Source organism: Girardinichthys multiradiatus, chromosome X, assembly GCF_021462225.1.
Source record: "Girardinichthys multiradiatus isolate DD_20200921_A chromosome X, DD_fGirMul_XY1, whole genome shotgun sequence".
In the NCBI taxonomy this organism is placed as follows: domain Eukaryota; kingdom Metazoa; phylum Chordata; class Actinopteri; order Cyprinodontiformes; family Goodeidae; genus Girardinichthys; species Girardinichthys multiradiatus.
Window position 1 is genome coordinate 37,101,876 of NC_061817.1, and position 13,471 is coordinate 37,115,346.

General features: G+C 37.7%; 1 protein-coding gene across 1 annotated transcript in view; it reads left to right on the forward strand.

Annotated features, from left to right (window-relative positions):
* Window positions 1-13,471, forward strand: part of LOC124863464 (transmembrane protein 104-like) — a 70,443-nt gene that overhangs the window by 16,573 nt on the left and 40,399 nt on the right. The window contains exons 7-8 of the mRNA XM_047357842.1: window positions 3,871-3,970; window positions 6,318-6,414. Of these exons, the coding sequence (XP_047213798.1) occupies window positions 3,871-3,970; window positions 6,318-6,414 (197 nt within the window). The remainder of the gene's footprint in view (window positions 1-3,870; window positions 3,971-6,317; window positions 6,415-13,471) is intronic.

Sequence of the window (13,471 nt, forward strand, 5' to 3'; positions counted from 1 at the left end):
GACGTAGTGACACTTTTAAACAAAGTTACGAACTAAGTAAATGCGTTTGAAATGGTTTGTTTATGGATACGAAATCAATTAGAATGGGACAATAAGACAGGAATATTTCTGTCTTCTGTGCAGAAAATTGTACAGTCTCGTTCTGATTCATACCAGCCGTTTGTCATCTTTAGATTTTTTTTTTTTTTTTTAAGTAAAATCTTGTGTTCATGGAGACGCAACTTTGATGAATTCACAGTTTTCCAGTTTTTTCAATATTGGAGCAGTTATTTTAGGAGCCAAGAGTGTCATAACCCAAGAAGTAAATAATTTAAATAATATATATATATATATATATATATATATATATATATATATATATGTGTGTGTGTGATCATTTGAATAAAATAGTTAGAAATGCATAAAAAATATTAAAATTATCTATGATTATATTATTGTGTCAATAACATATTCAATGAACAGTTTATTAATTGAATGTCAAAATCAAAATTCAAATTTGAATAAACTAAATATTAAGAATACATAAAATTATTTCAGTATTTAATTATTTGATGTTTTCTATACGACAGTCCATTATGAAATTATGTAAATAGTCAATATGGCTCAATAACACTTGGAATATATTAGCCAGCAATTATTGTGCTCAAAACAGTTTTTTGTGATGTGAATATTGCACACACTGATATTGCAATGACAATATATTTGCGAGCAGCGCATGCATTATTGCAGAAGAAGCCCTAATCAGGCGGACCATCTCCTGTTCAGTCCTGCCATCACAGGGGAACAAGACACCAAGATACTTGAACTCTTCCACTTAATGCAGAGAATGACCTCCAACCCAGAGGGGGCAGTTCACCTTTGTCTGGATGAGAAGCATGGCCTCAGACTCTCATCTTGACTGCTTTATATAAGACAGTTAATTGTAAATCACTTGTATTATTAATCTGGATTTCGGAGCTGATTAAGAAAGAAGCTTTTTTGTTAGATCCATCTGTTCCAGTGAAGTCCACCTTTGCTGTGTTTCTGCTTTTTTCCCTGCCACTTTTCTCTGACAGACCGTCCTGTCTGCTATCAGTTCGGTCAAAGGTAATGTGCTGATGGATGCTAATGCTTCGCACAGCTGCATGAAATGCTGCGCTGCAACATGATGACTCATTTTGCAGCATTTTTGCCTGTGGCTCTGGGTAATTGGGTGATATTATTTACAGTCTTGTGAAAGTCTGCATCCCCCGCGGTCACGCAATCGCTTACTGACAGTCGGAGCAGAGAACGGGACTTCCTACCTCTGTGTGCGGTGTGGGTATTATGCCTCTGTTAATGCAGAGCTAAGGGATATGAGACTGAGAATAACTTAAATCATGTTACTGTCCAGCATGAAAGTTCCCCTTTCAGCCCACTTACCTTTTCTGCTTAAAACCATAAATGGCCAGATTTCCCTAACCTTAATAGAAAATAGACTCCTTAACCCTTTGTCATCTCAAAGAAAGGACCTTTATTATTTAAAGCTGCAAAAAAATCTATTAATTAATTTTTTTACAATGAACATTAAATATTTACCTACAAATAACCTTTTAAGGTGCACAAGTTTGCACCTTAAAGTAAGAAATACATGAATAAAGTGCCACATCCAGCAGTATAAAAATAATATGAATAAATAAAATGCAAACTGAAGTTATTTATTTATTTCCAAATAAATAAGACTTAATAGTCAGAATTTCAAATATAGAACCTGAGTTCAGTCATGAGTGAAACTTCAAACTTCTCTTAGACTCTATATTTAATAATCAAATAATGAAAACATTTACATCTAACTTTGCAAATGTATTACAATGCTTGGATATTTTATGTTTGTCTGGTTTGAATGTTATCTGCTGAGACATTAAAAATATTTATGCAATTAAATATGATTTAAAACCGGAAGAATTAAATTTGGTTTGGTCGGCTGCACTTGGCAGAGTGTCAGTCAGTCAAGCATGCATAATAATCTGTGTTTTACCTGTTACCTTTTTAAATAAATAATTACTCAAAACAAAACATTTTCCTTCAAATCGTTTGCATTGCACGCCCCAAAATAAAATTTAAACAAAGTTTAGCACTTTAACATATTAATTACGTGTAAATAGTGCCACCATCAGCATGAAAAAAGAAATAACGTAATACTGATTTGGACAACTTAAACATCTGCACATTAACACATGCAGGCCAGTGTTAATTAGTCAAATATGTGTCTAATTGTCACTTATATGCGTCTACGTTCATAAAGAGTGTTCAGCAGGTCAAAAAGAGACACTTACTGCAGTTTTGTCATCTCTGTTGTCTCTTTGGTAGCCTCTGGGTGTCGTCTCTTCAGATGTCCGTCATAACTATCTAGGGCTTCTCCTCACACAGAGCATATCGAGGGAAAATGGTAACATAAAAAGTTTAATTCATAAAAACTACATGTTGACTACAAGTATCTCAGTCGAGCTATTATTATTATTGTTGATGTCATTGATGACGTCAGCTAGTCTCAGCAGGAAACCACCCAGTCCTGGTTTCCAGTAGGGGAAAAGCACAGATGATCATGGCTTGGCAACCAGAGAGTATCCAGGTCCAGTCCACTACAGGTGGACTCAGTCGGACCTCCTCCGGCTTGGGGCTGAGTCTTTGACTGAACCAGAAGAGTTGAGTGATCTTGCTGTCTTGGTCAGGAGTGATGTCAGGATGGAGCAGGAGATGAACAGATCAATCAGAGCTTCACCTGCAGTGATGAGGAGGTTACTGTGGTCCATTGTGCTGAAGGAGTACCTGAGGTGAAAGGTGGAAGCTCTTGATTTTCACATTGTGACCCTCGTCTACGGAATGAGATTCTGAATTCAAGCAGCTGAAATGGCCTTCCTTTCCATGCAGTGGTAGGCTCAGCCTTGGAGATTAACTGAGCTGATAAGGAGTCCACTGAGATATTTCATCTGATTGAGGTGCCTCATGTTGGAGGTTTTCCGAGCAAAGCTTGTTAGTTTAGACCCCGGGTCAGACTCTGAACTTTATGGAGGGATTGTATACACCCCTCCTAGCCTGAGAACACCTCTGGGTTCCTAGTTATTAGCTGCAAAGTGTGGCTAAAGAGAGGGGAGTCTGGCTGTCCCTCCATGACCTACAACCTCCAGAACAGTTACAGGGGCAGAGTGTTAGAGTTGTAAATATTGAGCACAGAAAATTGGAAAAAAGTTTGGTTGAAAGTTTTGACCTTGATGCTTTCTGCTCATTGTTTTTAGATTTGGCTATAAGCAAAATTTTAGTTACTTCCAGAGCAAAAAATTTTAAATTTAAAAGGGTTATTATATTTATTCAATTAATTTGTTTTATTTTTAGATTTGAAATAAGGGTTGCGATAAAAACCCCATCCTCTGAAACAATTTAGTTTGGTTCTGATTTTGACTATTTTAAACTCTAAATTGTTCTTCCTTGTGTGGTCGAAGAAGCTGTAAATGTGTCCCCTCCACTCTAATTTCCTGGACAGTAATGAAGTATCTGAGTGGTCCAGTTGGGTGCTGGTAAAATCTCTCGATCTCAGCTGGGTCTGTCAGTCGGGTGTGTAAAAGAACAGAGGAATTTAAACAGATTGACGTTTTCCCCTTATGGAGTGATTAGGGTAATAATTAATCCATTACTATTTCTAATTAAACCAAAAGATGTGCCTGTGGCGTCCCGAGGCTGCCTCAGATAGAGAGATGCAGCTTGTTTGACATTCAGCCATCAATCATGATGACGTTTTTGGATGGCTGTCGTAAATAAAAAATGTGTTTTGTTTGTCACCTCCTGAGTTACTTAATGAATCTGCTCGTCATACAAACCTGATTTCTTCATGTCTTCATCCGTTCTGTGTTTCAGTCGGAGTCAACATGTTCTACATCTGCATCATCGTCTATCTGTACGGAGACCTGGCCATCTACGCCGCTGCTGTGCCGATATCGCTCATGGAAGTTGCCTGGTGAGACCAATTTTGGCCTTTTTGTAAAACCTTTACTCAGAAGGTTCGCTCCTTCTCTTGCTGTCACGTTTTGGTCCTTGTGTGACCCCCTGAACTCGTAGAATAAAACAATAAAGCTTCATTGACAAAAGCCTGCAGACCCGCTCACCTCTTGCTGCTTCTTCTTGTGTTTTGCTTTCAGAAATGTTTTTATTGCAACTCTGGTTGCAATGCTCAAAATAAGATACCAAGAATATTGGGCACAAATATCCCAACCCCCCCTTAGTGTTTTTATTTTGTGGGGATGATTGTGACAGTTGAAGTTCATGATATTTTCAGTACTTTTATTACCAGTAATTTTATTACTCTTGATACAGCTTTTCTGCTGTTTACCTGATTCTGCTTCCTTTTTGTTTTCCATCAGTTTTACGCTTAATTGACACATTTTTAACAACAAACTATTCCTGTAACAATGTTTTTATGCCTGTGGATATTTGTTGATATTTCATTCAGAAATGGAAAATTTGTGCTTTTGTTTTATATTTTATGCTTTTTGCAGCTTCGCTTGTCGGAACGATCCTCAATATTTTTAGATTTTTCTTCAGACTAATCAGATGCAAATCATTTACTGCAAATAGCTCTTAAATAAAAAAGACATTTTCTGTATTTTTGAAAAATTATCAGCTTATTTGTTCCTAGAGCAGTTCTACATCAGCTTATTTGAAGCTGTCTTTTTTCATTTTTTCAAATAAGAAACAAGGCTTATATAAACACAGATGATTACAACATACCACCCCCACACTTAGAGGTGGTCTCAAAGATCGGTTGGGTGGCAGGAAGACGGTGTGCTGTAAACTCACACACTACTATATAATTGTTAAGTGGAGTGGAAGGAAATGATGCTTGGTTTTCAAATGTTTTTACAAACAAAATGTATTGAATGCGTTTGTATTAAACCCCTTTACTTTCATAAATCTAAATCATATCCAGCGCAACCAACTGTCTTCAAAAGAGCATGGTAGTGGCAGTATTATGCTTTGGGGATGCTTTTCTTCAGCAGGGACAGGGAACCTTGTTAAGAGATGTGTTAGAATGGCCTAGTCAAAGTCCAGATATAATTCCAACTGAGAATCTGGGGCAATATGTGAAAATTGATGTTCAAAGTACTACTGCTCGTGTGTGGTTAAAATATTAATCACACATACTGTTTGTTACTATTAAAATCACAGAGGCTGGAACACCAGTCGAATCAGCAGTAGGGGACTGGTACTGGACTGGTCCACAGGCTGGTTCTGGCACTGTCCACTTTAAACACAAAGAAGACAGTCAAGTGCAACCAAAAACAGTAGTTTCCCTGACCTAACTTCAGAGAAATGTGGTTCTATAAAGTATTGACTCGGGGAGCCTGAATACAAATGCATGCAACACTTTTCACACTTTTATTTGGAAAAAACTAAAAACCTTCTATCATTTCCCTCCACTTCACAATTATGTACCACTTTTTGTTGTTTCTTGTGCATAAAATGCAAAGGGTGTGATGGCATGATGGAGCACGGTCTCGCAAGGTTAAAGTATAAACAAAGAGGTTTGAAGATCAGAACATTTTTTGGACCTCTGGTCAGGAAACTCTGCTGATCTCGACCCCACTGAGAAGCCGTGGCCAGTTCTTAAACAGCGGGAGGACAAACAGAAGATAAGAAATGTTCCCCATCAGTCAGGATTTCCTGAAACAGTGCAGGCCTATTAGAGTTATCATATAAGCTTTATAAAAATCTAATCTGCCTTATTGTCTGCCTTTGCCTGCTCTTATGATGAAGCTGTTCTAACTGAAGATGTGAAGAAAACTGATAGGTTCCTACTGCATTAAGCCCTGGTCCACAGAGGTTCCAGTTTGACCTTGCTACAGGAACAAATTGGAGCTTTAAATGAGATGTCGAAGCTGTTTGCTTCTCTGTGCCCAGAACTTTAGCTTTAATCGTTACAGGGAAGTTTTCTTCTGTGCAAAAGCTCATTTATGGATTCCTTCACCCTGTGAGGATGCTGCTTGGTATCATCTGTACGCTAGGCGACAGTGGCTCAGTGGGAAGAGTAGTCATTTTGCAATTTGAAAGTTGTTAGTTAGATTCCATCCTTCTTCTGCCACATTTCTATGTTCCCCTAGGCAAGGCACTTAACCACAAGCTGCCTGCCGATCTGCGTATCGGTGTAGGAATGTGTGCACGTTAGTGAGAATGGATACGAATGGGTGAATGTGGCTCTAGAGTAAAGAATGGTTGGTACGACTGTAAAGGCGCTACAAAGCTTCAGTCCATGTACCAATTAACAAGGGGTGAAACAGAAGACTGTTCTTGTTTGTGTTTCCGTGCAGCGGGAACCACTCCTGCAGCGCTGGAGGTGTGAAGTACAACGACACAGACCCCTGCTGGGGCTCCGTCACCAGAAAAGATGCCTACAGAGTGTTTCTGGTAGGTGTTGATGTCTTTTCTCCAAACTGTCTGGGTCCTCTGCTTACAAACCAGTAAAGTCTGGGTCTTCTGCTTACAAACCAGTAAAGTCTGGGTCCTCTGCTTACAAACCAGTAAAGTCTGGGTCTTCTGCTTACAAACCAGTAAAGTCTGGGTCCTCTGCTTACAAACCAGTAAAATCCAAATCCACCAACTGAAAAAAACTTTACCATAGAGCCGAGGTGTCCAAAGTGTGGTCTGGTGGCCGTTTGCGGCCTTTTGATTCCTGACTTCAGTTCAAGAATGCGGTAAATTTGGCCCTCCAGTAAATGGAGCTGATGCAAATGAGCTCTGTTATGATAGTTTTACTGACAAATTTATATTTTCTTTAATCACAAATTTTTGGTACAACTCAAAGTATTATCCTTTTATAAGCCATGTTTCATTTTACTTCCATAAAACGAGCCTAAAATACAAAAAGGGTTTCACCAGAAGGTTCTGGTCCTTATTGCTGGCAACAGAAGAAACATTTTCTAGACCCAGGGTGTCGAAGGTGCAGCCCGGGGGCCATATGCGGCCCTCGGGATGATTTTTGCAATGTGAGGCTTTTCCAAAAGGATAGACACAAATTAAAATCTTCTTAAAATGGAAAATGTAAGATGCAACTCAGAGTATTTATCTTTATCAGTCATATCTTTGCTTCTGATTCAATGTAATACTAAATAGGACCAGATCTATCCAGTGACTTTTACTAAAAGAAATCTAGAAAAGATTATAAACCGGAAAAATTCAGGATATCAGGAGTTTCGATCTGCAATGATTTACAAATTATTTTCCTACAGAAATCAGACTACCTTGTTTGTTTCTTTAAAATATTGAGTTTAGTGCATTTTAGAAGATAATAATAAAAACAAATTTGTTTAAATAATCTTTTGGAATTTTATGTAAAAAAAACTATTAAATTTGGTGAGTATTTTTAGCTTGACATTTTTCTAGACCAGGAAAACATAACCTTTTTTCATTAAGACAAACATTAAAATATTTCATGTTTCTTTTATTGCTGGGCAGATAAAGAAAATAAATAGACCCACAGCATCACGGAGAGTCCACTGTGCCGTAGAGATGACACAAGGAGTTTTTCCACACATTTATACTTTGATTCAAGCATCATCTTGCACTTCTCTAGTAGTTTGCTTTGCAGATGTTTAATCATGATAAATATGGTTCCTGGACCTACCTAGTGGACAGTGGTTGAGATGTGTCACGTCATATTTATTCCCCAGGGAAACAGGAAGTTGTGGCTAAAGATTAGAAGTTTAGAAAAGCTTTGATCAATTTACCAAAGTAAAAATAAGGCTTCAATGACGTTTATTTTTAAGGGTCTGTTCAGGCTACTAAAAATTGGGTAGATTTTCTTGACATGGGATTTTTTTACCACTTAAAAAAGGTTTTCAAGGGCTCTGCGTTGGCGCAGGGGTTAAACGCGTGACCCACGGGCTCAGCTCCCAGCCCAGTCGACCTTTGCTGTATGTCTTCCCCCTCTCTCCACCCCTTTCCTGTCTGCTTACTGTCAAAAATTATTTTAAAAAAAACTAAAGGCTACTAGTGATGCAAAAAAAAGCTCTATTTATCTATTGATTTCAATGTTTTGTAGGCATCTTTTCCTGGAGGATGTGCAGCATGTTAATGTTGGCTGAAATATCTGTTCAGATCTCAGCCTGACATTTTCTTCTTCTTCACACAAACCTCCGCAGTCCGCAGGAAATGGTTTAAAGTCCTTGAAGTTGCCAAACACTGATTTCCACGCGAGCTTTAACTTTGAACGATGACAGTGATAGATGTGCTGATCCTCCTGTGTAATTTCTGAGCATCCCTCTCTCCCCCTTGTCCTTGCTTACATTTTAATAGAATTACCCCAAGAAAAGGCAATAAATGAAATTTTGCCTTTTTTATCTCCTGTGGGATATTATGTAGAGCAGATTTAAATAATGCTGATTTATAGTCTCTGCTCAGTGTGTTTACACTTGCAGTTTCTAAAACTAATTTTCTTCTTTCCATGCAGCCAATCTCAACACCTAACGGTGCTTACTCAGGTATTTCATGCAAACATTTCGAAACTGGAATAAACAGGCCAGTCATAAGTGTCTCATAGGGCATAAGTTAATCTGTGGAAAAGATTTAAAAAAATGGGAAAACAATCAGTAAATATTGAATATGTGAAGATATGGAGATCAAGGCATTTTCCAATTATTGGTAACAGAGACTGAAACGTAGCTCCTGGTGCTTGATGTCTCTGTGTCTTTACGTCTTCCACACACAGTGTCAGCCAGCAGGCCGTGCAGTTGTTTTGTGCCGGCAATAATTACAAATAAAAGGCTCGTTTTCATGGTCGGTGTTTAAAATCTGTAGGCATGGCGCGTTATTTGAAAAATAAACATTTAAAATTGCTTTTAGCTTACAGAAAACAGAAATCGCCAAAGCAATTGTTTCCAAACTCTTCTCCATGTTCTATCTTCCAGAACATAAAAATCTGACATTCTGAATATAATCTGCAAAACGGTGTAATTTTGAGATTAATTATAAATAACAGAAGTGTGGAAACCAGGAACGACTCTTCTCTCTCACTGTCATTATTTTTAGAAGCAAAGCCAGTTTTTCAGATGACAGAGTGGTTATGATGCAGAAATTAAAAAGTTGTGGTTTTCCACCCAGTTTCATTTGTTACCGTCCCCTGCCAGGACACCTTAGGGGTAATATATAGCCCCAATGCATGGATCGTCTCAAGGTCTTGTTTTATAAAGATAATAAAACTGTATTCTCTCAAGATCATATTTTATTTTAAGATTATATCATAAAATTAACCTTTTGTACTTTTCTATCAGGTCAAAATGAGCTTGAGATTATGAAACCGAAAAAAAACAAGCTTGATATAACTGATTTTGACAAAAACAATCTGTGATTCATACAGTAACACCAAAAAATTCATAAATGAATATTAATGGGTCTGTTTCAACCATTCAGAACATCTTGTCTTGCTGGACAGAGTTAGGACTGTCTTGTCAAACTCTGACACCACCCAAACTGGAATAATAACTCTAAATTATTGAGAAGCTCCCCTCAATTGCTCTCCACCCTGTGGAGAGATCCGTTAGGTCTCCCTTGCTGAGCGTCCACCACGTCTCCTTTGTACTGGGTGTAACCAAGCTGCAGGCTGTCAAGGTGCCCTCCTTCCTCACCGTTGGACTGAGACTGACCGTTTTCATATGTAAGAGTTATTGAGGAAGTCATGGTCAAAATTGCTTCCTGAAAGCTAAACTTTTATAATATATTAATCTGACCTTTATCTCTCTGAAGAAAGATTTCCAAGTCAGTGTGTTAAGAATCCGTTTTTTTATTCCCTCCTCACCCCAGTGACTCTGCAGAGGGATTTATGACTTCGCTGAAGACACAAACTCAATGATATTGGAACAAAGATCGTCGAGTTTTCACTCTTTATTGCACACACCCCCTACAAAAATCAAGTAAATTAGGTCTGTACTTGTAACATTTAACAAACATTTCTTTAATATGTATTCCAGATGAAACTCATGTGGTGCTACCATGTGAGTTTCTTCAGACATAAAGCTTCTTAAAGAAGTGAAATGTTCTCACCTTCATGATTAAAATCTTTGGGTGTTGGTTGTATAAGCAGCTGATTTATACCCTAAACTGAATGTGAATCTTACTAATTTAAACATGAAACAGGATCCTTAGTTTTGAAATAAACATACATTCCTCAGAGATGGTCCCTATCTTTGTTTTTGTTATTTCTCAATTATGTCAGTTCACCAGCAGCAGCAAAACCACCTTAAAGTGTTAATTCGGACTTTTTAAAGTGAGGTTCTGTGAAGGTATCAAATTATTCCCATACCTGTAGTAGAAAGATGCCATATGGCAAAGTAAATACATCTTCGGAGTACTGGAAACTAACCAGTTAAGCAGACATATTTTGTATCCATCCGCCACATCATTATCTAGCGAATCAGACAATTTTAAGTTTGGAATCTGGAACAGCTAAGAGAAAGCACAGGACGCATAATCCAACAGTGTCATCCGGTTCTGCTGGAGCCGACAGGTGAGTCGCAGATGATCTGGCAGACTGTTGGGTCCGGCAGGCTAAACCAAGGTAGCTTCACATGGAAAAACAGATGTTGTCCAACTGAAAAAACAACAATCTCTTGAGAAGTTGTAGACTGTTAGTATCTGCTAACATAGCATTCAATCGCAGTGATAGTTTCAGTTTGACTGGTTTTAAATTGCTGAAATCAGCTACAAAAAGACGCTGTATGTTGGACTTGCTTGTTAGCTTAAGCAACCCCAAGGACTTAAAAAAAAATAAACCTTTAAAATTACTTTTTAATTAGAGAAAAATCATAGCTGTGCTTCCGCCTCTAATTTGTCGTTGTTGGTGAAAGGCAGGCTAATAAACAAAGCTGACTGACCGCATGAAGTTAAATGATCTTCAGCTTTTGCAACAATTACATGGGGGATTCCTCAAGGCTGCGTTCTGGGCCCTATCGTGTTTTCATTAGATATGGTGCCTTTATTTAGACTGTCTAAATGAAATTTAAGCATTCGTGAATTGAATCTTTCATTCTCTCGAATAAAAATAATGCTGAAGTCATCTTATTTGAACATTAAACCAATCATACATATTTGTTTTGGGCCCATTCAATTTACTATTTTAAATCTTAGTGTAATATTTGGCTTCTCTTTTGAGTTTGGTTTGAAAATCTGTTTTTAATTACAACTTTTAGCCAAAGTAAACCTACATTTATTTTGTTACATCAGTGATTTCAAGAAAGTTTTATATTTAATTAATTGCTTTCCTCATATTTTGGTATATATCATTCTTCTCTTTATCATATAAAATCCTACCACCAGGAAAAATAAAACATGAGCCCAAAACCTCTATTAGTTATTTGATTGATTTTAGGATTTTTTTACATTTATTTTTTTTTATTCTCTGGCTTCAGAACGTGGAGGTCCAGATGTTACAAGATCCAAACATGATAGACGTGATCACTTTGCTTGTGGTATCAAACCTAAATATAAGACCTGCTTAAAGCTTAGAAGCTTTTAAGGTGGTATGAAAAACAAACTCCTCTCATTAATATTCAACTCAAATATAGTAAACCTAATATTAATTTTAGTTTGTTTTTTGAACATTAGTGGTACATTTCCCCCTTTGTTGCACTTATGGCGCACCTCTTCAATCGTTTGCAAAGTGCTTTCTAAATGAAACTGACATTGGCTTGTTTTTTGTCTCATAAATATAAAACAATCATAGAACCACACAGGTCCGAGTCATTGTTACGTGATGTATTTATATTTGTTGTTAATGCATAATCCTTCTGTATTTAAAACAGTAAAACTTTTCAAAGCCTTGAAGTATGTTAATCCACCAGCGGAGAGCTCGTCGATGTTTAGTTTTCATGCATTAAAACAGGAAAAAACCATGATTATTTAAAGTAATGTAAATATTGAAATGATTAAAATAAATGTGATTGATTTGCACACCTTACCCTCTGATTGCAGATGAGTTTAGCAGACTGATCTGTAGTTCTGCAGCAGGCCGTCTGTCTGAACGCGACTCTCAGATTTAATGTGTGAATTCTTTGAGCGTTTTTGGCAGGTTTCCCCCACAGGGAGCTTCCTGCAGGACTTGCTTTTTTTTTCCACAGTGGACAACAGATTGTGGTATATTTTTAGGTAGAACAACAGCTGTCCCTGTACTCACATCTACAACTTCACAGAGGGAGCAAAGGAAAATAATTAGATGAATATTACATTTATTGTTTTGTTTTACTGGTCAATATTAAACCTGTTATTTTCAATATTTTCCTACTAAGCAGCATACAAACACAGGTTTAAATTTTATTAATGCAACTTGTCTACTTTGATATCAGATGCAGCCCTGATTTGAAATCAATTGAGCAATTAAGACGCCGTCTCTGGATATCTTTTGTTGTAGAGCAAAGCTGCCTTGGCACACGTAGGCAACCTGCTTCTCCATATGGTACGCCTGATATGCGCCACAGAACATGTGACGGAAAAAACCCAGGAAAATGGTCCAAATATTCACAGGAAATCATGAGGAGGTTCTATACAGCACATTTTATGGCATACATTTCTGTATTTAAAGTAGAACTAAAAATAGATTGTAAGTTTAAAACCTGTTGTCATCTGCATATAAATACTGATTTTTGCTAATTGTCCCGTGGCGTTGCCTAAAGGAAGCATATGCAAAGAAGCCTGAAAGGATGTGAGGATGACAAAAGTCAATTTGTTTCATCGTTTTCAGTGTAATCTATAAAGAAACAGCCAGAAAACTGTATTTTAGCTCCAGCAATGTGATTCCTAAAGACCTTTTAAGATGAAAGCTTGGTATATAGTAGATGATCTACTGATGGATCCTGTCAGGTCAACAGCTGAAGATACAGTGACTCTCCAAATTGCCTGTTAAAATCCCAGGTTTCTGGGCTGTAAAGACAATACAATGATAAAGATAAGACAGAAACTGGTGAGGGAGGCTGCCAGGAGGCCAACAGCAACACTGAAGGAGCTTTAGAAAGTCCCAGCCAGGATGGCTTTGGTTCTACATGTGACAGCCATCTGCCATATCTCCATATGTATGGAATAAGAAGCAGGGTTGCATGATTGACACCTTTTTGTTGTGAGAAAACCTCCAGGCCTTGGTGAAAACTTTCAAAGACTTGTGAAAGGTCAGTGGTGGCATAAAATTAACACTGAGCATTACCAAAATGGTCCCATGCCCACATTAAAACATGGTGGTGGCAGCATCGTGTTATGGGATTAGCTTTCTTCACTTGGAAATGGGTTTTTATCAAGATGGTAGCAGTCAGTTTGGCCCTAATCTTTCAGGAGGAAATATTAAATTTTTATTGAGAGCCATTGACGTATGCACACACAGCACATAGATATACAGGGGTTGGACAATGAAACTGAAACACCCGTCATTTTAGTGTGGGAGGTTTCATGGCTAAATTGGACCAGCCTGGTAGCCAGTCTTCATTGA